Here is a 27,194-nt window from a genome sequence, read left to right as displayed (position 1 = left end):
AACCAAATGTCAGTGCTAGAGGTACTAGCCTTAGTGGCTTTTCTCTTAACCCTACCAATATAAATAAATATTTTTTTCTACAATAATAATGACAAGTTGAGATTAGAGTATTACCTAGGTAATTTTTTGATGACTAAGATAGAAACTAATGACCTAGGTGGCTTGGGATTGGATCAAAGTAGAAAACGGGGGAGAAACGGCTTGGAAACATGCTTTGAAGGCACCTGGAGCCAAAGCTTCGCCTTTTATAAAGGTGGTCCAGGAAACTAATGACCTAGGTGGCTCAGGACTGGATCGAAGTAGAAAACGGGGGAGAAACAACTCGGAAACATGCTTTGAAGGCGCCTGGAGCCGAAGCTTCGGGTTCCCTTTTATAAAGGTAGTTCGGGCGCCCGGACCACCTTGTTCAGGTCGAGGTTGCTGTGTGCCGACGTTTAGGGGTGCCTGGTCTGGGCGCCTCATCCAAAACGACAACTTTTTAGGTAGGATTTTATAGGGCGCCCAAATTGGTACGGGAGTCTGAATTCGAATGGTTTAGGGTGCTTAGATCGGTAAGTTTTTGGATTTTAAAAAATTAACTTAATTTTGAAAATTTTTTATTTGGGGTTTTACAACTGTTCTTGAATTGAATTTAAATTAAATTCTAAGATTTTGATCAAGTTTAAACTCTGAGAGATATGTTTAAGATTGCATAACTAAAATTCTAAGAGACACATTTAAGATGGTATGCTCCAGTTAGACGATATAAAACTATGACAAACACATATATCAAATGAGGAAGAGGAAGACAAAAAAAAGACTTGGTTAACAACAATAAAACAAGATAAAATTTATTTAAGTATAGATGATGATATAGTAGAGATATAGCTTAATTGCATAAAATGATCCATATAGCCGACCCCATTTAGTGGGATAAGGCTTGGTTGTTGTTATTGTTCCATTTCACCTATTTCTAGATTATCAATCAAGCTAACCCTATAGGTTTGATGAAATGGTTGTTAATTTTATCTTTATTAATTTAGTTTGAGTTCTAAGAATTGTTTAACCTTGTGTTAAATTCATTTTAACGGTCTTTCAAGTCATGCTGAGGCAACCTTCTTGGGTATCAGAACAATGACCATTTCCTAAGATAAAGTTGATTCAAGAAATTGAACACTGAGCCAATCTATTGAAAAATCCTAGTCTAACTAGTTTAGGATGTAGCGAGGTAGCTTCAGTCAATTTCACTTAGGTAAGCAGACTAAGTAGGGTACTCCTTACCCCGCCTGACTACCTAGACTAAGCTTTTCTAATGTACTATTATCTTGTCCCACCCTGGTATATTGGGCAAGTATCAATCAAACCTATATGCTTATCTAAGTTAAGCCTAAGTCAAGTCTAAGTTAAGCAGTAAAGCAAAACTAAGCATGCATAATATGAAAATTAAGCAATCAAGCAACTCATTTATTCAATTGCGAAAATATTTTTTCTATTGGCCCCCCCTTCGATTATAACTCAGATAAGGTCTATCTAAGTAATGTACTTGATCTTAAGGGCTTCAATATTGATTTGGTTCAACTTGATTAATTAAAGCTGATTTGGGCATCCATACTTGGATTCTAGGTTTACTATTTCGATTAACTAATGACAAATGTGATCTATTTTTTGTTCTTTAGCCTTAAACTAAGTCTGGATTGGTTATGCATAGCCCACTGAGATCCAATTAGCATATCTAGACTTTTAGATCCGCGAACTTTTCCAACGACCCCTTTGAGTCTTTTAACTTGATCTTTCAAATTGGAATTTTCTTCCTCAAGCTTTTAGTCTTGAGTTGATGTTCCAATATGAACTTGATTGGTTAACAAACTCAGTTTTCTCCTCGAGGAATTGAATATCCTTTTGTAGCGACTTGACCCAGACATGAGATTTTGCTAATTTGTGTGTTAGATATCTAATTATATCATACAATTTATCTACTAGGCTAGAACTTACAATAGATTTAGACATTCGGAAATGGATACCAATCCGTGGCTTGATTCAGGTTCAGCTTCGGATTTGAACTCCGATTTGTACTCAGTCTCGGACGTGGTTCTTGCCATCATTGCCAAGTGACTCACTTGCTCTCCTTCCTTCGACAATGAAGATTTATGCCATATTGCTTTTAGAGATTTTTTTGTCCTTTGTTTTTTTTACCCTTTTTCTATTTTGGACATTCGGTTTTGAAGTGATTCTTCTGGTTGCACTCATAGCAAGTTGCTTTGGATTTGGACTTTATGGTTCGGTTTGATCCAGATTTTTGGATTGGACCACATTTTTGATATCCTTTTTGGTAAGTCCCTTCTTCTTGAATAATTTGCAGACTAGTTTAACCAACTCTGGTTTCGTTGTTGTTGTCTAATTCCAATTCCTTCGGTTGCAGTTCAGGCTTGGTTTCTTTCTTCAGTTGCCCTGCAAACAAAGTCATACCCTTCTCGACTCGGCTCGTATTAGTCTGCTCAGGCAATTCAAATTTTAAAAAGAGTTCGTCAAGTTTGATTTTAGAAAGATCTCGCGAAACCTTTTAAGAATTGACTATCAATGCCCAAAGAGTTTCTCGAGAATGCTTTCAAAGCGTACCTTACGACGTCCCGGTTTTTCACGTGTTGTCCAATTGACGATATACTGGATCCTCGTGTGCAGTTGGCTCTCCGTTTCTTTGTCCTGCATAGTTATATTGTACAATTTATTTAATAACAAATCCATTTTACATACATTTGTGTCGGACGTTCCTTCGTGTAGTTCAATCAACTTCTCCCAAAAATCTTTTGCATTGATGAATGGCTTGGCTTAGTCCAACTCTTCTTTTGAGTCCACATTGAAGGATCTACATTGCTTTTGCATCAGCCTCTATTTGCTTTTTTAGATTCCCAGGCCACTTGTCGCATCCGAGAGATTCTCCTTGTTCGTTGACGAGAAGGTTGAATTTGGTGGATGTTGATCTATACTTTTAGTTGAGTCTTCAGGAAATATTCCATTTGACTCTTCTGAAAATCATCCTCGAAAAATAACAGAAGTCAAGCGGTACTAAAACCTGCTTGATATGCCATCGGAAATCTTGCACAACAAAAACAAAGATATGTATCAATATTTGGTATTGGATTAGTAGTGTGGGAAGGAAAGAAAAGAAAAGATACGAAAAAAATTGAAAAACGAAAAACAAATGCTCGAACGGTAGTTGCACCAATTCACGCGCTGATATCAATTATAGGATTGGAGAAAGCGCTAGAGGGGTGGTGAATAGTACGTGTCACTTTTTCACATTATTTGAAAACTTGTTATAACAGATGCAGTGGAAATAGAAAATAAATACAATCACAGAAACATACTTTGTTTTTAAATGGTTCACATTCGGCGGCTGCTAGTTCAACGTCTGCGGTTTTTGATCGTTTTTGATGAGCAATCCACTAATAGTCTTCTCCTTCGAACAATGATTCGGAGGCAAAGACTCGTCTTTTACAAATAGTCGAGGAATGGTAATACATTTATCGTTCCTTTTCAAAATCAAGTAAGAAAGACAAATAAAAACAAGTTATACCAACAACTTTAAGAATCCGAGGTCGAGCACAATTGTCGGATCACGTCGGCGTTGCTTTAGAATTTCGAAGCAACACGTGAGTAAGAACACTTGAAAATTTGATGATCATAGCCTCTATTCAGATGGCTTTTTATAGAGTTTCTCTAGGCGCTTGGACCAGCCCACGCGCTCCAGCTAGGCCTATCTAACCCAATTGACCTTATAGTTTTATCCATCTCCGGGCGTCTGACTCCTTCTAAGTGCTTGGACTGTTGATGTGACACGTTCTAGACGAAGCTCTATCTGACTTATTCAGTCTTGTCTTATCCTTGTCCAGGCGCTTGGAACTTTTTAGGCGTTTGGATGCTGATATGGTGAATCCTTAGCGAAACTTTATTTGACTTGTTGCTTTGCAGCTTATCCTGATCCAGGCGCCAGAAGATCTGATTGCCTGCACCTTTTCCAGTCGCTTGGAGATTCGGTTGGATCGATTCAGTCTCCTAGAGTCAACTGACTCGGACCAACTTCACGATTTTAGGTTTTTGCACTGTAGAGTTAGCATAATAATAATATAAACAAGTTAGATAGTATTACTACGGTCTTGACTTTGGATTTCCTGTGAAATCTTAGGTCGGATCAATTTCTACTGTTCCCTCATCCTCACGATTCTTCCTTCTCTCCACTTAGGAGATTTTACTTGATGTCAAACATCTAGCCCTCCTTACCTGCTTGAATTTTTGCTGAGCATTTGATTTGACCTTAGGACTTCCTTCTATGGTCCTCATTGACCCATCGTCTTTCTACACGTCTAATCCACCGACCCGTCTAGACTTCCCGCTTGGTGTTCTTGATTTGCCAAGACTTCCTTGCCTAGTATTCGATCGAGGACCTATTATGACTTTCAACTGTCTAATATCCAATCAGCTTGATCTACTAGGACTTTCCTTTTGACTAGCTTCCTGCACACTTAGTGAGTTCATTAGAACACAACATAGCTTACTTTACAGATTCGATCGTTTGGTGCTTCTTGCACCAACATTTTCATTAGCCAACTTTATGGGATTTTAGTGCATAAGACCACAAGGGGGTGAATGGGGGCAAAGCATACTTTCTTGATGAATTTATTTGTTGTTCAAGAAAACTCTAACATGAGCATTTTGCCATGCTATGAATGGTTAAATGACTAGTGTAATTTATCATAGAGCCAAGTACTACCACGATACACGAAACAATAGATGAGCCAATTCTTTCTCATTGTGGCTTAGCTTGGTTCTAATAGACTAAGGTTGTGTTTTGATGTTTGAGCAATATGTTTGTTATTTAAATATGTCAAGTCAAGTAAGTTAGATATGTGATGTTGGATGAAGTATAAATAGGTCAGGTCAACTAGACATTTGGCATGTGATGGAAGGGAAATCCTAATTGATCAGAGAGGACTAGATGTTAGATATGTGATAAAAGCCCTAACTAGTCAAGGTGAATTGAATGTTAGATATGTGACGTTCTAATAAGTCAGGGAGGATCGGATGATAGACATGTGATGAAAGTAAATGGTTAAAGAATGAATGTTAGATATGTGATGGAAGCTGTAATATGCCAAAGAAGATTGGATTTTAGGCATGTGGTGGAAGTTCAAGTAGGTTATGGAATGGAGGATTGAATATGCTTGGCAAGTGATCAAGTCCTTGCAGGTTGGATGCAAGGCAAGGTTGAGATCTTAGAGGAGTGAACTCTAGGTAATTGGTGAATTCGGAGGCTAGGCCATAGGTACTGGAAGACCGGACGAGTCAAGGTTGGTTGACACCGGACAATGGATGAAGTCCTAGAGAATTCATTTCTAAACATAGGAAGTTCGAGAGAATTTGGTCTCTTAGCATTGGAAATCTAGGAGGTGAGAAATCTCAAGCATTTGAAGTCTTGGAGGTGAGGAGCCTCTAGGCCTTAGAAGTCTCAAAGGCAAGGAATCTCTAGGCAAAAGAAGCCTTGGTAAGTTAAGATTAACCGAATATTAGACAAGGATAAAGATTTAGTAAGCCGAGGTCGACTTGTACTGGATAGACAAGGGAGTTTGGAGACATAGGGTCTCTTAGAATGATGAGATTTGATGTTAGAGTTGTTAGAGTATTAATCAACTTGATTGATATAGGAATTTTGTTGACTAATAGTGCACTTGATTGATGGAACAGCTGAGTCGACTGATAAACTTCAAACTCCAAAGTAAACTTGTCGGGGGTTTGTGATTTTGGATCAATTGACTAATGTGGAATTTAGTTGATTAATGGAGTAGTTGACTCAGGCTGTAATGTTAACAAACAAATTGTTTCTATTCAGTGATCAGTTTTATTGGGTGAACAGGCAATTGGTGCATGACCACTTGATTGGTGATGGCTACTAGTTGATCGATGCACTAGGAAAAGGAGCCATTTTTGAAAAGATTCGCTGCAACAGTTGTTGACAAGACGACAATAGAATGGGTGCATGCTAGTTTGATGGGTGATTTCCAAAACAAGCAGCAGCTTATAAAGGGAGGAAAGTTTGAGATTTTTCTTTTTCGAGACGAATCTTAAGTGAATGCAAGAACATTCCTAAACCATTTTCCAAGCTAGTAAAAGAGAAAGAAAACAAGCAAAAGAGAAAAACTCCATTGTTGTAATTCTTTGTTCACATTGTATTTGGGCAGTTGGCTTCTTGTATTCCTCTTGTATTTGGACAACAACTATTGTAAGAGATTTATCTACTCTGGAAGAGTTCTAAGAGGGAGAAAGATAAAGGGATTGCGGGAGTGATCTACTGATGGATCATAGCCATGGAATAGGAGTCTTGAGTGTGCATTGCTGAACCATGTAAAATGCATGTGTTTGTATATTTATCTTTGTGTTTGAGTTATTATTTTGTTGTCTACTATACTAACTCAAATTGTAGATGAAACGATGAACTAAGATGAGCATGTATTCAACCCCTAGCTGCATCTAACAATCCAACAATAATAGGCTAAACATAGTTATCACCTTTGAAAATTGTTGGCTTTAAAATAATAACATTGTTCAAGTAGTCAAATGCTCTACCATTGAGCTAGCAAATAATGCTAATATCCAAGGTAAAAAGTACGAAGTTGAGATTATAGTCCCTGGTCGAAATGAGACATTACTAATGTCATGCCAGATGTTATTGACATGCCATATCAGAACCACCAAGGAGGAGGAGAAGAACCACAAATCCTTATGAATGTCATGTGACCTCGTGGAACCCTTATGTGACCTTGCCAATGTCGCAAAATCCAGTGCCACCTAAATGTTGTTGTCACCATGTCGTGGTCATTGCAAACCTCGCTGTAGCTTGTAGCTTTGTGCGAATATCAGTTGTAACTGTAGCTCTGCACAAATGTGTGTTGCCATGCTGTCATCTTGAGGTTGTTTTGCATGCCGAATGGCAACTAGAACAATAGATTTTGCCTTTGTCGACTTGCATAGAATGTACTGCCCATCCATGGTAGTATCTAAACTATAATTATAGAGTCTACTATTTTGTACATATGCTATGCTATGCTGATGAAGGATCTTGGCAGTTCTCCACTTTCTCTTTTTGATTTCTTTGTTCAATTATGTAATCTCCTAATTGCTTTATCATATGTCAATGATGAGGTTTTGGAGAAAATATTCCTAATCTGAGAGAACAGAAGATTGGATAAGTTGAGTTATTTATTTCTTTTCAAATTTAAGGTCCATGATAATAATTTATTATTTCATTAAGTACCACATTATCATATTATTATCATCATTGTCTTGTTACTATAACTTAAAAAAATCCAAAAAGTGTTGCCTACATTTTTTGGTTTTTGGAGCTCATCCGGTGGAGAGTACATCCGGTGTATACTCTCCAACGTCAGGAATCTCCTGTAATCTGGAAGATCTAGAGGATTTTAGCTTCCCATAATTTTAGCCTTTGAGACAATTTTGAGTTTGGAGTCTAGACACTCATGAGTCAGATGTTCCCATGCTTAGATAAAGTAGTTCAGCTCCCTTTGTAAATGCCTTTTTACATGGATACAAGAATGTTTCTATACATTTTGTGTTTTATTTTTCAGAGTTCTCTGAAGCCTTAAAGGAACTGGGTGCTTGTATTCTTGAAAAAACTGCACTAAATGAGGATGAAGAAAGTAGTAAGTACATCATGGTTTTCTTTACCTCTCATTTAATCTGGGGATTCTAGTACCACTTAATATCTGATTTCTTGTGAAATGAAATATGCCAATATTCCATCCTATCTTCCTCTCTCTCAAAATGATGTTATCTTCATTGGATATTTGCCAGACATGGTTATAGTAAAACATTTCATAGTAGATAATATATACATTTTCAGTATCTTCTATGCTTAACTAGAAAGTAGATGGTTAAGGGATCTTCTTTTCAATCATTGCCTATGTTTGGTTAGGGGTAATGTAATCCAGCTTGTAATGTAATTGGATTACATGTTGTTGGCCTTGCAACTCAGATTATAAAACTTTATTATATGTCGTTGGCCTTTTGTAATTCAGATTATATTACATTATAGCTTTAAAATTGTACCAAACAAAGTAATTAATTTTGTAATGTAATCACAAGGCTGATTATCCCTCACCATACATAGCTTTAGTGGTCACAATTTCTGACTCTTTAATTAATGCAGGAAGCGTATTGTTGATGCTTGGAAAAGCACAGTTTGAACTTCAGAAACATGTTGATAGATATGTGAGTTCTCAATGTTGTGCTTTTTCAATTTGATTTATATTCTTTTCAATAGCATCTGAACATCTACACTAATTAACCTCTCTTCACTCCTAGCGTGTGCATGTCTTAGAGACCATCACAACCCCATCAGAATCTCTTCTGAAGGAACTACAAATTGTAGAGGTTTGTGCTTTGTTTGAAAAAAGGCTTCTGCATTCTAGCCATTCAACTGATGTATTTATAATTCAGTGCCATTGTATGATTAGTGTATTTGAGTGTTACAGATTTGTGCTATTACAAACCACATAAGCAAATATCACCAAAAAAAAAAAAATCTGAAAAACACACAAGGCTGCTAATTGAGTTTAAGTCTTGTAAAAAGTTAACATATTGCAATTTCTCTAGATTTAGTTGTAATGTGTGTGTGTGTGCGCGCGCGCATACACATGTTCCCTAACCCACATGGATTACTCACTTGGAGCATTGATACAATGTATTGCTTGTTACAGGAACTAGACACTGTGGAGTAAGATGTGGACAGAATGAAAAGAAAGCAAAATACTCTCACTGCCAAAAAAAAAAAAAACTTAAGGAGTTAATGGAGAATACAATTAACAATCCATTTTACTGTAGATCAGCATACAACCAACAATGTCGTTGACCTTAGATCAACATATTGACAAAGAGAATAAAGAGAGAAATAATAGAGTGATCTTAGGAACTAATGTTAATGGACTTTCCCTTGAAGAGGCTTATACAGTAGCACACAATTGACTGATGGAAAAAGGAAAGCATCTAAACATCTTGGAGGAGAGATACAACTCAGCCCTTTGCAAGGGATCACAATTTAACATTGCAATTGAACAAGTTTTTTTCTTTGAAAGAGGCGGTGCAAGGAAACAACATATTCTTCAATGTCATTTTGTTGACACATATGTGCAACATAAATAGGAAATAAGAAAACTAGTAGAAGTTGGCAAACAAGATAACAAAGGCAAGATATGAGGTTAAGGCTCTAAGATCAGATGTCAGCCACAACTAGGAAATGAAAAAATTGAGCAAACAGAGGTCCATAGTAGATGAAAAATGATGTCTCCAAATCAAGAAGATTAAGACTGCTGAAAAAAATGATCCTGAGAAGGCAATTGAAGGGCAATCACCATTTGTTCTTATTCACTGCCAATAGGAACAATGAATCTGTTTTTCACATCAAGATAGGAGCCATGCAGAAGTGATCTGATAATGTGAGGATCAACATGGATAAAAACCAAACAAGGTAGCAGATCATGGAGATGCACCTCCAGGTGGCTGTCATAACATTGGCCAGCTATCTGTTGATGTGGCATTTTCTGAAGGTAGAGGCGCAGAAGCATTGTGAAGAAGGTGCAGTGAGCAGAAAACAGATTTAGGGATGGTCACAGGCAGATATCGTGGATTGAAGAGCACAAGGAGGAAGGACTACCTGACATCAGCTGCAAAATCTAGAATTTGGGTGTTCAAGCCTCTGAGGTGAGCTTATCTCCAGCAGCTTCTGTTCATGGACTAGCCCACCTAGATGTAAGCACTAAAATCGAAAAAAGCTCTATGGTAAAGAAGAAGAGGTTCTATACAAGGTTGGATAGAGGCAATAGGCTTTAGGTCCAATAGATTAGGTTGAGATTTGTAGGTAGACATTGGTCATAGACAATGACTGAAAAGGATGACTGTAGAAGATGGTGACGAGGCTGCTGCTAGGATGAGCTCCTATAGATGAGTTGAAGAGACACATGACTCCTGATCAGTCAAGATAGAAAATAGTAGCAGTGATGGATGTTCTTTGTTTGTTGGTGGAACTGTAGCACCTAGACACAGTCTACATGTCATGCCAGAAGGGTGCACCCTTAAAGATGGTGCAGAAAGAAGATAGTATGGAGATTAACGAGGTGGTGGATTTCCACATGGAAGTCAGCGAGCCACAATGCCTTAAATCAGCACATCATTACTCCTCTTTGCAAAACTTGATTCCTTCAAAAAAGAGGATAGGAGGAAGATTGGCACAAGGATCTCATAGTTGTCGTTAAAGAAAAGATCCTTAATCCTGGATGACTGAGGCACAGTGGGATGGTGGGAGAGGAATTCAACAATGCCTGCATCCTAAGAACCAGAGTTGAAAATCACCCAGGAGAGAGGCATTCCATACACAGAAATAATGCTTCTCCCTGTTGGAAATAATGCAAGGTGAGGGTTGCAATAGGCTTCATGGGAAGAGGCATGAGGGGAGGCCATTTTCATCACATTGGAATCCCTTGGGTGAATTCTTTTAAAACTCTAACCATAAAAGGGGCACATATTAAATTTAGGAAAGAGAATGTTGTATTGCTTGTGTTTGCAAAGAGATATTTACATAGTACTTATATACATGACCTATGAATCCTAAACTGAACACCTGACGTGGGATTAAACCCACTACACCAGTAACCCTATACTCTTAGCCAAGGTTTAAATTTCGACCCGTGTCGAGATTTCGGTCCTGGATCGGAACGATATGGTTTCGGTACCGTATCGTGGCATGCCGATATAGTTTCGGTATTTTTTAAATATAAAATATATTAATTAAAAACTAAAATATTTAACATAAATATTTTAAAAATAAACAAGATAAAAAATAATCTTTTAAAAAAGGAAAAGATATAAAAATAGATAAATAAATAAATAAAAATTTTATTATAATTTTTAAATTAAAATAAATGAAATATAAAATTAATTAGATAATTTTATTAGGGTTTAATAAAGTCTCTTTAGATTATCTCTAATATAACTAGGGGTTGATTAAAAAAATTAACCTAAGTTTAATTAAAAAAAATCTTAAATCCGACACCACTCGCCTGCACGACTTCAGTGTTGTCGCAGGGTTGTGCGACCAGCCATGGCCGCGGGGATTGCATGACTACTTCGACGCAATCACGTTGGTCGTGTGACTCCTCTCTGTAGTGATCGCAGGGTTGCACGATGCCTCCACAGCGGCAGCGGAAGTGTTATGCGACACCTCTGCTACTGTTGCAGGGTCGAGCGACCCCTCTGCTGTGACCACAGGGTCGCGCAACATGTCGCACATGTCGTGGGTTTGATGTCGGGGTCGTGCTGGTGTCGGTCGCCGAGCGGAATGAGATGTTTCGCCCGTTTCGACCGTTTTGGCATGACACTTTAAACCATGCTCTTAACAAGATACATAGGAATCAAACCTTTAGCCAACTTATCAAGAGATAGACTGCTTTGATACAAATAAATCGGCAAACAGAGTTCCAGAAAACATTTTCATTTAGGTGTCCTAATTTTTATTCCCTATATTTTCCATCCTGTAAATATCAATTTTTTTAATTAGTTAGGCTATGACATTCTTGTATTATCTGCAATTCCTATTAAGGTCTGCATGGAAATACTTCACTGTTTTTAAAGATTAAGTTATTTCTTCACAGCGGTATTTTAGCATTATAACATGAAAATTTGCTAATGCAGGAGATGAAACGTCAGTGTGATGAGAAAAGGTGCGATGCTAATGCACTTCACTGTTATTTTTTCTTCTGCACTTTTATGGGTAATCACATTCGAATGCCTTCCACAGAGATTTCTATAATGGCATGATAGCTGCACAAAGACTAAAAGGAACTTCAAGAAATCCCAAAGCTGAAAGTTTTACTATAGAAAAGTTGCGAGAAGCTCAAGATGATTACCAAGAGGAGGCAACACTCTTCGTCTTCCGCTTGAAATCACTGAAGCAAGGTCAATTTCGGAGTCTTTTAACTCAGGCTGCTCGGCATCATGCAACACAGGTAGTTTTCATAGCTAAAATTCTCATTTTCTATATGTAAAACTCACAGTGTGTCCTTTTGAACCAGCTAAATTTCTTTAGAAAAGGGGTCGAGTCTCTTGAGGTGGTAGAGCCACATGTTAAAGTTGTTGCTGAACAACAGCATATTGACTATCAGTTTATTAACCTCGAGGATGATGATACAGAGGAGGAAGTGGATGATTTTGTCTATGATGATGGAGAAGTGAGCTTTGGATATGGACAATATGAAGGAGGCCAAGAAGCTGCTTCTGTAGCTAGAAACTCAATGGAGGTGAGATGTTCTGCTACTATGAGATTTTTGAATGTAGACAATTGCCCTCTGTTGCTTTGAACTTCTGGGATTCAATTCTCTATTTTGCTGTATTAGTTAGAATTATGAGTACCTGAAGGACAGGAAAAATCTAGTAATTGACCACTATTCTAAAAAGCAGTTTATACCGACTGTCTAGGTGGAATGGAATTGAGACCAGTTGACCTAGTAAGTGGTCCCCTCTAGGCAGTTATTACAAAAAATTTAGTCATTGGGCATTGTTTGCCCACGATGAATTCCACAGTTCTAAAAAACAGTTTAGGCAGCTGTTAAGGTGGAAATAAAACGAGACCGGTTCACCTAGTAATGGGTCCCCTTTACGCAGTTATTACAAAAAATGGTTTGAGTTAGCGGATTGACTACCCATGCAAACCCAACGCCAATAGATTCCTCCTGTGTTTTTATATGCATATAATTTTGTTGTATATTTTCTTTGTTGCAATGCAAAATATGATAGTTTTGTTATTGTGATATGATTACTTACTAATTATTACTTCGTTAAATTTGATTATGAACTGATTCATTAATACACTTTGTTAATGATAATTCATGCAAGATATATGATGTTGTCTTGTATGACATGGTTGTCATTCTTATTGTACCACTGCTGAATTCATGGCCTTACTATATTTACAATTTTGGACCACCAAATATGTAAAATCAATCAGAATTAATGTATCAAAAAAGTTACTTCAATATAGTGCATGTTGGTATATATATATATGGAAGCAACTATCAAATCTGTTGATTCACACACGAATACCGGAAGCGATCTTCTATAATGGGTTGATTCGAAGGGGAATATTAGGAATAGGAAAACACCATGTTCCAAAGAGGAGACAACGATTAAAAATAACATTAATAAAAAATGCCATCAAAACATGAAACAGGACACTTATATAGACATTATACCCTAGGACTCGAAGAAAGGAAAGAAATCCTCATATATGGATCTCATTTCCCATCTTTTACCAAAAGAAAAGAAATCTTATCAAAAAAGGAAATTTCTTAACAGAAATCCTAATTAACAAAACAAGATGCTAATATAGACAAATCCTAACCCTTATATATACTAGAAATATCAAAAATACTCTAAATACTATAAAAATGAAAATGATCAAAAATAATAAAAATATGTTTGGAGGCTTGCTTGAGAGCCTAAACAGTGGATTTGGGGCCCGAGGCGGTTACGATTTCCAACAAATGTAGATTTTTGAATTTTGCACATATGGCCACCGACAAGTCTGATTCCAAGTCCTAAGTCAAAAGTTATGGCATCTAGAAGATTGTGCTATCGAACCCGTATCATTCTCAGGCTAGAGAAACTTCACCCTCGATTTGCCAGCCACCTCATCATCAAAAGAATCACCATGGAAGGGAACCAAATGCTTCACATTAGAAATTTCGGCAGTACGAATATGACTAGGTAGTTTTAAGTGATATACATTGGGGTTTATCTTTTCAATAATCTCAACTGGGCTAATTTTCTTGGCTGATAATTTGTTGCAATCCCCAATGGCAAAACAATCCTTAGTTAAAACTGCCCACACAAAATTCCCAACCTTGAACTCCAAGTGTTGGTGCTTCGGGTTTGCAGTGTATTTGTATTTTGAATTTGAGTTAGATAGATGCTCACGAACAGCTTTATGGACTCCTTACAGGCTATTTACAAAATTCAAAGCTTTACAATAGATCGTCGTCTTACTGGGCAACGACATTAAATTCAGCAGACCTCGAGGTTGAATCGAATAAATCACCTGGAATGGGTTGAAACTAGTAATGCGATTCATTGCATGGTTGTGAGCAAATTCTGCCTGACACAGCTTTTGATCTCAACTCTTAACATGATCTCCCACTAAGCAACGCAATAAATTGTCAAGTGATCTATTCACAATCTCTGTTTGACCATCTGTTTGAGGATGATAAGCACTATTGAAATTTAATTATGTATTAATCATCTTTCATTAGCTGTGCCAAAAATGATTAAGGAAACGAGTGTTCTGATTTGACACAATGGTCATCGGAAGGTCATGAATACAGTAGATATCTCAAAAGAATAGTTGTACCCAATTAATAGCATCAATAGTCTTCTTGCGAGGGATAAAGTAAACCATCTTAGAAAATCTATCAATGACAATAAAGATAGAATCACTACCTTGCTGGGTACGTGGAAAATATAGCACAAGATCTATGTTGATATCAACCCAAGGTCGAGAAGGGACTGACAAAGGTATGTACAGTCCTACATTAGTGGCTATTTCCTTAGAGACTTGACAAATTGGGCTCCGCTGTACATACTTCTCGACTTCTCGCCATAGTGAAGGCCAAAAATAGGAAGTCTGAAATAACTGCAACGTTCGATCTCGGCCCACATGCCCCTCATTGGGCAACTCCTTGATTATTTGCAAGTGGAGACTACAATTTGGAATACAATTGATTACCTTTAAACAAAAACCCATCTTGCAATAAAAAATATGTTTTCTTCCCGGCTTGTACATCTTGCATTACCACATAAAAGTAAGGATCATCAGCAAGCAACTTGCGAAAAGAGTCAAAACCTGGTACCTCAACACGCATAGTAACCAGTAAGCTGCTCATGCGACTTAAGGCATCTGCCATCCAATTAGCATCCCCTACTTTATGGCTCACCACATAGGTAAACTGCTCTAAATAAGCAACTCACCTCGCATGTTGGGGTGACATTTTGTTTTGCTGGTGTAGGTGTCTTAATGAATCATGATCCGTATACAAGATGAATTCCCGTGGAACAGATAGTGATGCCAATGTCTCACTGCTTGCATGATCACATAAAACTGAATGTCATAAGTATTGTAGTTTAGTTTTGCTCCAGATAATTTTTCACTGAAAAATGCTATAGGTCTGGTGGTCTGACTGAGTACTGTGCCAATATCAATTTTAGAGGCATCTGTGTGTAACTTGAAGGGTTGAGAAAAATCCGGGAGCACTAAGATTGGTGCTATTGTGAATCGTTCTTTAATCAATCGGAACGTCGATTCTATCTCTGTAGTCCACTCAAATCGACCACCATTCATGCAGTCTACTATAGGAGCCATGATGGTATTTAAAGAAGCAATGAAACGTCAGTAAAAGGCCAAACCATGAAAACTCCGCCATCGGCGTAGGTTAGTTTTTTAGTATTTGAACCTTAGACTTGTCAACTGCCAAACCTGCTCCTGAGATCGCATAACCCAGAAACAATACCTTGGGGTCATAAACACACTTCTTCATTGCAATGTAACCTTCTCCCTGTACAACACAGTAAACACCTCCCTCACATGCTAAATGCACTATATATCATAATATCATTAAAGTACACCACAACAAACCTACCAATAAACGGTCGTAACAAGTGACTCATCACTTGCATAAAAGTGTTAGGGGTATTAGATAACCAAAAAGGCATCACTATCCATTTATACAATCCTTTGTCTTAAAGGTTGTCTTCCACTTATTCCTATGCCTGATACGAATCTTATAGTATCCACTCTTCAAATCCAATTTAGTATACACAGTAGATATGGTCAAGCAAATCATCTAATCGAGGAATAGAAAAACAGTACTTAATAGTGATTTTATTGATGACTCTGTTGTCCACACATACGCCAATAGCCATCCTTCTTGGTACTAAAAGGGCAGGTACAACACAAGGGCTCATTCTCTCTCTGATGTGACCCTTAACTAACAATTCTTCAACCTTCGCCGCAGCTCATGCTCCCGCGGGCTCATCCTGTAATGTGCTATGTTCGACAACATCGCTCTAGGCTCTAAATCAATATCATGCTGAATATCACACGAAGGAGACACTTTGCTTGGTAGCTCTTCGGGAAAATGCTCACTAAATTCGTCAATGAGTGGAGTCACAAATTTTGGAATAGTGCTAGCTTTGGGCACTTCCTTTTGTAGGATCCTAAATTCGTAATGAAGCGATAGAGGGGGGGGGATGAATATCGCTCGTCAAAAACACTTTTCTTTTACTCATAAAAACAGAAGTAGTGCAGCGGAAAATAAAGAACTCGTGTGGTTATTTGGTTCGGAGCCTACGTCGACTCCTACTCCAAGACCTTGCGATCCTTGATCGTACCGTTGGACAATCCACTAATATTCTTCTTTCCGAAACCTTCGGAAAGAAGCAATGTGTACAAATAGATGAGTAAGATAGTAACAACCTACTATCTTACAAGTAAATAAGTACAATGCAAGCTAATAAAAATATACCAATAGAAGATTAGAGATGCAGCTTGTCGACACTTCTTGGAGCAGTAGCTTGCTTATGAAGACTAGTAGTTGTAGTACGAACAGCAGCTTGAACAGAGATCAACTTCAAATAGATTCGTTCACAACCTTGGACCTCAAGCCTCACTTTTATAAGAATGGTCAACGTTTAGTCGACTGATCCTTGGGTTCGGTCGATCGAACCTGCTCCCTGCCTTCTTTGTTGAGATTCGATCCTCGGTCACTAATGATGTTTAATGGTTCGGTCGACCGATCCCATTGTTCGGTCGATTGAACGGTGAGCTTTCCCCATTCGTCGAGATTCTTCATTAATGCACCATTAATGTCTTTGTTGTTTGGTCAACCAATCCTCTGGTTCAGTCGACCGATCAGGCAATTTTCCTTCTTTGCTTTGGCTCGATCTGATCTGTGCTGAGTCATCAGGGTTCGGTCGACTGATCAACTTGTTCGGTCAACCGATCAAGCTTAGATCGGAAGCTGTGTTATGTTCGGTTTTGATCTGGTTTGAGTCAACCTGGTTCGGTCGACCGAGCCCTGGCCAGATCTACAAAACAGTGTTAGACATATAATCCTGCAAAAAAGAGGTTAGCATAGTAATAATATATTTGATGTATGAGTAGTATTAAACAGTAGAACTGTTTTAATCTCAATTTGTAAATCTTCCCGGTTTCTTCAGTTGGATCAGCGACCTTAGGTTGTTCTTTTCAAGAACACGATCTCACTGTCGCTCTTCCAGTTGCTTACCTCAACCTACATGCCAAACATGGTCCTCCAGACTTGTTTGGACTTTCTTTACTTAGTGTTTGATCACCTGATCTACTAAAACTTTTTCTGCAATAGTACATTAGTCAGCAGCAATAATAGTAATATAGAATGCTATGGTAAAACTAAACTTAGAATCACCAAGATCTGCTGGTCCAGTCGACTGCACGCGGTCGACCGGAAACCATCCAATCAACCTTGCTTGGAGTTCACTCCTCCAAGACTTCTCGCTACCTAAGGTTATCTTCTCCTAGGATTTTCACCATCTAGCTTCACTCACCAGAACCTAAGGTTATCACCCCCTAGGGTTTTCTCCACCTAGCTTCACTCACCAAGACTCGGTATTCGGCTACCCAGGGATCAGGTCCTCCAAACCTATCGAATCCACCTGGCTTCCACAATCTACTGAGATTTCCCTTGCCTAGCCTACAACTAGGACTTTCCATGCATAACCAAGATTTAGTATTTGGATACCCAGAGGTCAGATCCTCCAGACCTATCAAATTCACCTTCCACGATCTATCGAGATTTTCCTTGCCTAGCCTACTACTAGGACTTTCCATGATCAAGTTCTTAAACATATTTGTCGGACATTAAAACTTTGGAGTTCAATTGCACCAACACCTTTCCCATCAACATATATCCATTTTTTGGCGCACCCATTGTGATGAACACCTCTATCATACTGGCACAGCCTGCCTAACAACAAATAGCAAGCATCCATCACTACGACACCACACCAAATAGCATCCTTATATTTTGCACCAAAAAAAAATGGAATTTTGCACGTGTGGCCACTGAAAAATCCCGATTCCAAGTCCCAAGTCAAGTTATGACTTCCGAAAGATTGCGTTGTCGAACCTGCATCAAAATGTTACCTAATTGTCTTTTATAAAAACTTAAAAAGCCTAACAAACCACAGATGTGGATAATTAGGTGCTCTTCTTGTTAACTATTAAGTATGAACTAATGGAGTTGAAATATGCAGAAGTAAACAGCACTAGATGCAGAATACAGTAAGTCACAGTTAGTATGTTCTGGATCTTAATTAGCTTCTAGCATTGAAGCTTAAAATTTGCTTAAGCTTAAAACCTCGCATTGAATGTCTCCCCCATGGACTCACAACTCCTCGTGTCACAGTTGTACACTTGTACTAACAGAAAATTTAGTGTTATTATCATCTATTTGTACTTTGAGCATCTGCAGCCAAAATCATATATAGATAGTTGTCCAGCATTTTTCATTGTTCAAGTATTATGAGCTACTTTTTTATTTGCAGGAATATTCAGATAAAACACAAAAAGATAGCCTTTATTTCAATAAGGAGCCTAGGGCTGTGAGCATGTCAGCACCTCTTTTGGCCAATAAGAAGGTTGATTTTTCTGACCGTATTAGTCAATTGCGACCTGCATCAACAAAGAAATATCACACATATGTTCTACCTACACCACTTGATGAAAGGAAGTCATCCTTAACAGATGATAAAACAATTTCTGCATCTAGAGTAGAGACTACTGCAGGCTTAAGAAGACAACTATGGTATTCCTCCCCTTTGAAGCCAAATATGCCTGGAAAAGATTCTGCAGATCTTCAACTTCCAAGCCCTATAAAATTACCTAAAGCACATTCATTGCTGAAGGAGAATATCAATAGTGGACAACTTAGAATTCCTCCTTTGCACGAAGAGCTGTCCATGTCACAGTTTGCAATAAATGCTTCAGATGCTAAAAAGATCAAGAGACAAGCTTTCTCTGGTCCACTGACAGGCCACACACCTTCAAACAAGACATCAGTATTTTCAGCATTTCCAACTCATACCATTGCACCTCAGCCTAGCATGGCTCAGAAGTTGTCTCAGAATGCCTCACCTCCTATATCCTCGCCAAAAATCAATGAACTTCATGAACTTCCTCGACCTCCTGTTGGTTCAAAACAATCTGCAAAGCCTTCATCTTTAGTTGGTCATTCAGGGCCATTGATGTACCGTTGTAATGAGTTTAGAGCAACTAGCAAGCTTCCATTGCGGTCATCACAAACAGCATCTCCACTACCTACACCTCCAGGTGCTATGGCACGGAGTTTTTCTATACCCTCTAGTAGCCAAAGATCTCCCACTGTATCAGTTTCAGAATTGTTGGAAGTTCCTACAAACCAAAACATGACAGCAGATATTTCTTCACCTTCTTTGACACCCATATCACTGTCACCCAGTCAACCACCATCAAGAAGCTCTGAGTCTGTAAGTCAAACTTCAAAGCCCAGGGGTAAGGAAATAGTTTAATAGATTTCAGAGATGATAATATTTGAATGGCTCTCTCATTTCTTTGTATGCTTTTGTCTTGCCGTTTATGCTTTTAAATTAACCACCTCAAACAAGAATTGCTGTTAGTGGTATTACATATCTGAAAGTTATATGCCTTTTGCATAAGCCTGAATGTGGGATCACATCCTTCATATTTTCTCATTGGTACTTGTTCAAATGTTGCAACTTTTTTATAGGTAATAAACAGATATACTTGTACATGTTTGAATTGATAAGCAGAGAACTTCAACAATATATATTTTTTGATGAATTATCATTAAAATTGGATCTCTTAGGGTGTTCAAGTACCATTGCTTGTATTTTATCCATTTGGTGCCAAAAAGTTTCTTGTACTTGATGAAATATTATTTTGAACGTTTATTTTAATTGCACATGTAGGTCACCTATGTTCGCAATTTGGTATGCTCTTTTTCAATACTTTACTTTTAAAGTTGTTGCTTTGTGACCTAAAAGTCACGGTTCGAATCTTGGAAACAACTTCTTACAAGAAGCAAGGTAAGACCAAGGTTTAAAATTTCGACCCGTGTCGAGGTTTCGGTTCTGGACAAGAACGATACGGTTTCAGCATCGTATCGTGCCGTGCCGATATAGTTTTGGTATTTTCTAAATATAAAATATATTAGTTAAAAAATAAAATATTTAACATAAATATTTAAAAAATAAACAATATAAAAAGTAATCTTAAAAAAAAGAAAAGATATGAAAATAGATAAATAAATAAATAAAAATTTTATTATAATTTTTAAATTAAAATAAATGAAATATAAAATTAATTAGATAATTTTATTAGGGTTTAATAAAGCCTTTTTGATTATCTCCATCATAGCTAGGAGTTGATTAAAATAATTAACCTAAATTTAATTAAAAAAATTTGAAATCCGATACCACTCGCGAGCTCACGCGACTTCGGCCCTGCCGTAGGGTTGCACGACTCCTCAACCATGGTCGCGGGGATCACGTGACTCATTTGGCACGACCGCGGTGGTCCTTTTGCAGTGGCCGTAGGGTCGCATGATACCTCCCCGGAGGCAGCAGAAGGTTACTGCTGTTGTGGGGTCTAGCAACCCTTCCGCTGCGACCACGAGGTCGCGCAACATGTCATAACTGTTGCAGCTTTGGTGCCAAGGTCGTGCCGGTGCCGGTCGTCAAGCGGAACGAGATGTTTCGCCCGTTTCGACCGTCTCGGCACGACACTTTGAACCATGGGTAAGACTGCGTAGAATGGATCTTTTCCCGGAACTTCGCATGGTGGGAGCTCCGTTTTACTTTTGGGTCTCTGTATAAAGTCTTCAAAATATGCACAAGGAAAATTTTTAGAGACCCATGTAAAATAACTAGCAGCTGGAAGACAAAAGACGGATGATTGAGAAACTAGAAGGAAATCTCTTTGAAACAGCAGACATTTATTTCCTTGGAAACCAATCCACCTAACGATGGCTAAAAAAACACAAAAGAAGGGAAGCAATTATTATGTTTTAGAAGTTTTTTTTTTTTCATTATAAGCCTCGCCAACTTCAATCAAATACTTATTTATGTCAAAGCATAAGAATTATATTCTTTCCTTTTTGTTTATTATCATATATCCTTGAATCCCTATAACCCAGAAACGCTTGTTATCCTCAGATGATTCTTTTTTTGCATACATATTTTTGAATACATAAATTATAGTTAACTTTGTTAAATACTTTGACCTTATCGTTAACTGTTAAATATTTGGACAATGAAATGTGATATAAATATACTTGTTTTTGTTTGCTTTTCTGGAAAGGAATATTTGATTGTTAGATAAAATCAGAAGAGATAACTTAGTCCAAGGCACCACCTAATCTAATGCCCAAATTTTAGATATAGTGCCCCCATGGGCTTAGCTGAGTTGGTAAGTGGCAGGTTGATTGCCACATGAGGTCTTGGGGTCGAATCTCAGGACTGGCGGGGCTTAAATTCCTGCAACCTGTGTAAACTCACCCCACCTGCCACTTGCCTTCTTAGTCACCGTGATTTACCTTCTCCGTATTGGTCCTGGGGCAAGCTGAAGGCTGAGGCTTTTACATGGTCAACCTTGCTATTACATGTAGAGACAGTTCAACTTGTATAAAACAGAAAAGGATTGTAAGTTGATTTTGATGGCTCAAGTTTTATGATAACAAACAGTTTTTGCACCTACACAAGTATTATTCTCAACATCTTGAATGCATTTACACCTGATTTTAGCCATTTTATCTAGAGGCAAACAACTCTATAGAATCAACCTTACAGACAGGTTAGGTCGAGATGCCACTTCCATGATTTTGATTCAGCTATTATACTCTGTCATCTGGTTTAACTTGTCCATTTTTACCTATGTTGCGGTGTGATATCATATGGAAGCGACAATGTCTTGGCATAAAGTATGAATGCACATGTAAATTCAACCTCAAACTGTTCTATATCAATGTCTTCAAGCTACAACACATTTTAGGAACTTGTAAGTAATGTCATCATATGGACTATTAGTAATGGCGTCAGAATGTATGGCTCGGTATCACAATTTATAATCAATAAAAAAATAAGGCAGTGTTTGGTATAATTTGATCATTTGGGTCCTTTCGATATATTTTTCTTTCTTAATCATCCGATAGATCTTTGATGATTGCTGCTGCTTTTAATGATAGATTGGATTATTAAACTACTCTAATGGATGTTTCAGATGCTTCTGTAATTATTTACTTTTTTGTAAGTTAAAATTAACAATGCATGATGGTTTGGTTGCAGACTCTGCATAAATCTGGCAACAGCTAATGCAATGGCCTTCCCAAATGGACTGTGTACAGAGACTTTTCCTAGTTTATCCCAAATTTTCTCTATACTAATTGTATGTTAGTGAAAAACTATTGGTTCCTCCAACACACGTTGTGGTGGTGGGATTCACTTGATGAAATTTTTTGGCTTTTACAACCCCTGTTAGGTTCATTCTAATTCAATTTCAGGGTCAGTAAGTAGTATGCTTCTGTAAAAGTAAACTTGTTTTCATCCGGATTACGCTTTTGCTTTTGCTTTTGCTTTTGCTTTTGCTTCATTCGCCCCCAATAACACCTATGCAATGATATCTTTGATTCTTTCTCCATCTTATGATTCATTCCCATTTTACTTGTTGCTTCCAAGCATGATGAACATTGCCAAAGAGGTAGCTAAACTTTTTACCTTGTCAGTACCTCCTATTCCACACAACACTTTGACACTACATCTATGTTTACAGAAGACTCTACAATTCATTGCTTGGTTATAATCATATATCAACCTTGAATAAAGAATTTCTTACTATGCAGATGGATAAAAAGCACTTCTTAAGGGAGAGAAGTTGAAGTTTTTCTTAGGGCAAATTTTCACTGACATGAATATATATTTGTATGGCTAGTTGATTAACTTGTTGATTCCAAGGACTTTGATTTATTTAAAAGAAAGACTATGTTCAACTCCCATCATTTAGAAGTCATGCATCACTATATAAGAACACTAGCACAAAGGCATAGACACACTTCATGAATATCCTTCATTTTAAAACAAAACACATTTTGATTACACCAAATTAAGTTTTGAATCAAAAATAGAACATTGAATTGTATTTCCATTAAAGTCTAAGTGTGCGTTTTATGATGAAAAGAAAATGTCGTAACAATGCTTCGAGATAACGTCATTTCTTGAATATCTATAATTGACTTTTTGAAAGAGAACAATAGGGCTGATTTGATACGGTTTAACAGTACGGAAATTTCATAAAATTTTATATTATATATCATATTGAAAATTTTGATATATGCAAAAATTATATTAATAGAGTTTCGAAATTTTGATATATTGATTTTTAATATGGTATAAATTTTATATTGTTTACATTTAAATTTTAATATTAGTATGGTATATTGGATATTGAACTATTAAATTGTATATTAATATCGTATTAAAATTTTTTAATACGGTATAATATTATATCAAAATTTTTGATATATTAAATTTTTAATATAATTTGATATATTTTGATATGTTATGTGTGATATGTCAAAATTTTTAATATTTTTTTCACCTCTAGTAAACAAAAACAAAAAAGAAAACCTCTCCACTTTTTATTTGTTTCAATTCATTCAAAGAACATTTTATAAATTTTGATTCCACATGTAAAGAAATTTTTGCAGGGATTGCTAACTAATATTCATCTCAAAAATAAAAATAAATAAAAAAAAGTACCACATGCCGCTTGTATATATCCATGATATCGCAAAGAAGAAAAATCATTACTTTTAACCCCTTTAAAGTTGATTCCCCCAATTTCAATATTTAAACGTCATCTAAGTCCTCTTTTCAAAACAAAACAAGAGTAGGTTCCCATAATCAATAATCAAGGAAGAAAGCGAACAAGAGTAGGTTCCCACCTTCTTTAAGAACTCTCAATTCATTGTGTTGCGCAAAGAGAGACAATACCTCTCAACCTCTAAAACACTGAAGAAGAGGAAGAGAGAAAAGAGATCGCGCGGAGCAACAAAACAAAGACGCACAAAAGGAGAACAAACACGAGGAAGGAGAAGAAGAGAAAGAAGAAAAGTTATCGTGGTTCGACGGTGTGCCTACTCCACAAAAACGGTCGAACCTTTATTAGAATTCTCTTTACACATGAGAATCATATTATATGATTCTTATGATTGTTGTTGTACAATAGGTTTACAATGATTTCTATAAATAATGCTAAACCCCAGACCCGGTAAAATCATAATAGAATTTTATTATAAAAAATCACAATAAAATTCTATTATATAAAATCTTAACAGAATTTTATTAATAAAAATCTTAACAATTTTTTTTCTTTCATAACATCCATCATATTAACCTTCATCCAAATATGAGTCACCGTCAACAATCTCCACCTTAGCCAATATTCACCCCTTCGAAGAACACGAGTATTTGAACAAAACTCCATATGGATCTCTGGGTCTGGGCTTCCTTCCTCTAGCATCTAGAGATATGGATCAAGTTTAAGCAATGCTTAAGCTTCTTTGTGGTCACTAGCTTTGTCAGCATATCTGCAGCATTATCTGCAGTGTGAACCTTCTAAAGTTAAATTTCCCTGGAAGCAATCAACTCTCTGATCCTGTGAAACCTCACATCAATGTCATTGGTTCTCGCATGATACACTTGATTCTTCACTAAATAGATAGTACTATGACTATCGCAAAACAACTTGACTCTACCTTGTTGAACACCCAGTTCTCTGACCAACCCTATAAGCCATAAAGCTTCCTTCGCTGCTTCAGCTGCTGCCATGTACTCAGACTCCGTAGTAGACAATGCAACAATAGATTATATCATAGATTTCCAACAAATAGGTCCTCCTGCCACAGTGAATACGTATCCTATAGTAGACCTCCTGTTATCTAAATCTCTTGCATAGTCTGCATCTACGTACCCAACAACTGAAAGATCTTCCGGTTATCTACTGAACATGATGTCATAATCAGTTGTATTTCTCAAGTATCTAAAAATCCATTTCACTACATCCCAATGTGGTCGACCAGGATTTGAAAGAAACTTGCTCACCATACTAACTGCTTGTGCCAAATCTGGTCTCGTGCAAACCATGACATACATCAGACAACCAACTGCACTGGCATAAGGAACCTTTGACATCTTTTGGATCTCGTCATCCGTCTTTGGACATTGTGTACTGGATAACTTGAAGTGATGTGCCAGGAGTGTGGTCACCGACTTTGCATTCTTCATGTTGAACCTATCCAACACTTTCTTCACATAGCTACATTGAGACAACCATAATCTCCCTGCAGCTCTATCCTTGTGAATCTCCATCCCAAGAATCTTCTTGGTCTCTCCTAAATCTTTCATGTCAAATTCCTTTCTCAGTAGCCTCTTCAATTTGTCAACCTCTTTCATCTTCTTCGCAATAATGAGCATGTCATATACGTATAGTAGTAAGAAAACTAGTGATTCATCTTCAAGGCTCTTCACATATATGCAGCAATCATACTCACATCTCCTATATCTGTTTTGAATCATGTATGAATTAAAATGTTTGTACCATTACCTAGGAGAGTGTTTTAATCCATAGAGCGATTTTTTTAACTTACAAACCAACCGCTCTTGTCCGAGCTGACTAAATCCCTAGGGTTGTGATATAAAAAATTGTTCCTCTAAATTTCCATGAATAAATGTCGTCTTCACATCCATTGCTCGAGCTGCAAATCGTGATGTGCCACTAAAGCCAACACCACTCTAATTGACGTATGTCTTACCACCGAAGAGAAAATTTCTTCATAGTCAATCCTCTTTCTCTGTGAATACCCCTTTGCTACCAACCGAGCCTTGAACTTCACTTCTTCTCCCTCTAACATTGCTTCTTTCTTCTTGAATATCCACTTACACACTATAGCTTTCTCTCCTTCAAGAAGTTCCACTAGATCCCACATTTGGTTCTTATGCAACAACTCCATCTCCTCTGCCATAGCACCCGTCCACTTGTCCTTCTCAGAGTTGTGTATCGTCTCTTGAAAAGATGTAGGGTCTCCATTACTAGTGATAAGCGCATAAGATATCAAGTCTTCGAATCTGTATCTAGTGGGTGGTTTTACAACTCGTCTCGTTCTACCACTTGCTATAGTGCGATGCTCCGTATGTTCTGAGCTAGAATCATTGAAATTATGAGTCTCTAGCTCTACCTGCACAATATCTTTCTCCATGTTGCTTTGTGGTGTTTCCTTTCCTTCTTCCTGAGTACGTTGTAATATAGCTTTCTCGTCAAACACCACATCTCTGCTGATCACCACCTTGTTTGCCTTAGGATCCCAAGCTTGAAGCCTTTAACTCTTTTCTGATACCCCAGAAAAATGCACTGCTTTGACTTTACATCCAGCTTTGATCTTTCCTCACTAGATATGTGCATATAGGCTAGACATCCAAAAACTCGAAGATGAGAGTAATCTACTTGATTCCCAATGCTTGAAGCCTTTAACTCTTTTCTGATACCCCAGAAAAATGCACTGCTTTGACTTTGCATCCAGCTTTGATCTTTCCTCACTAGATATGTGCATATAGGCTAGACATCTAAAAACTCGAATATGAGAGTAATCTACTTGATTCCTTGTCCATACTTCCTCTAATACTTTGCATTCTAGTGCTGTCCTTGGTGATCTATTAATGAGATAACATGCCATGTTAACCGCTTTCGTCCAAAAATTCTTTGCAAGCCTTACATTCAGCCTGAGACATCTTGCCTTCTCAATGATTGTCCTGTTCAACCTTTCCACTACCCTGTTCTACTGAGGTGTCCTGCGAACCGAGAGATGCCTTATTATCCCATGCTGCTCACAAAATTCTTGAAACTTTGAATCTGTGTACTCAGTTCCATTGTCTAACCTAAGGCATCTGATCTTTCTTCCGGTTTGGTTCTCCGCTTCAGTTTTCCACAATTTAAACTTTGCAAAAGTTTCTGACTTGTG

At 37.4% G+C, this 27,194-nt stretch overlaps 1 protein-coding gene across 2 annotated transcripts in view; it reads left to right on the top strand.

Moving 5' to 3' along the window:
* Window positions 1-22,771, top strand: part of LOC122021788 (uncharacterized protein At2g33490-like) — a 30,777-nt gene extending 8,006 nt beyond the window's left edge. For both annotated transcript variants that reach the window (XM_042579945.1, XM_042579944.1), the window contains 8 exons: window positions 7,617-7,691; window positions 8,198-8,259; window positions 8,353-8,421; window positions 11,734-11,762; window positions 11,840-12,047; window positions 12,114-12,338; window positions 18,673-19,657; window positions 22,468-22,771. In XM_042579945.1, coding sequence (XP_042435879.1) covers window positions 7,617-7,691; window positions 8,198-8,259; window positions 8,353-8,421; window positions 11,734-11,762; window positions 11,840-12,047; window positions 12,114-12,338; window positions 18,673-19,657; window positions 22,468-22,478 — 1,664 coding nt within the window. In that variant the 3' untranslated portion in view covers window positions 22,479-22,771. The remainder of the gene's footprint in view (window positions 1-7,616; window positions 7,692-8,197; window positions 8,260-8,352; window positions 8,422-11,733; window positions 11,763-11,839; window positions 12,048-12,113; window positions 12,339-18,672; window positions 19,658-22,467) is intronic.
* Window positions 22,772-27,194: the final 4,423 nt, after the last annotated feature.

The sequence above is a fragment of the Zingiber officinale genome, chromosome 9A, assembly GCF_018446385.1.
Source record: "Zingiber officinale cultivar Zhangliang chromosome 9A, Zo_v1.1, whole genome shotgun sequence".
Classification (NCBI taxonomy): Eukaryota; Viridiplantae; Streptophyta; class Magnoliopsida; order Zingiberales; family Zingiberaceae; genus Zingiber; species Zingiber officinale.
This window is presented reverse-complemented; position numbering and strand designations above follow the sequence as displayed.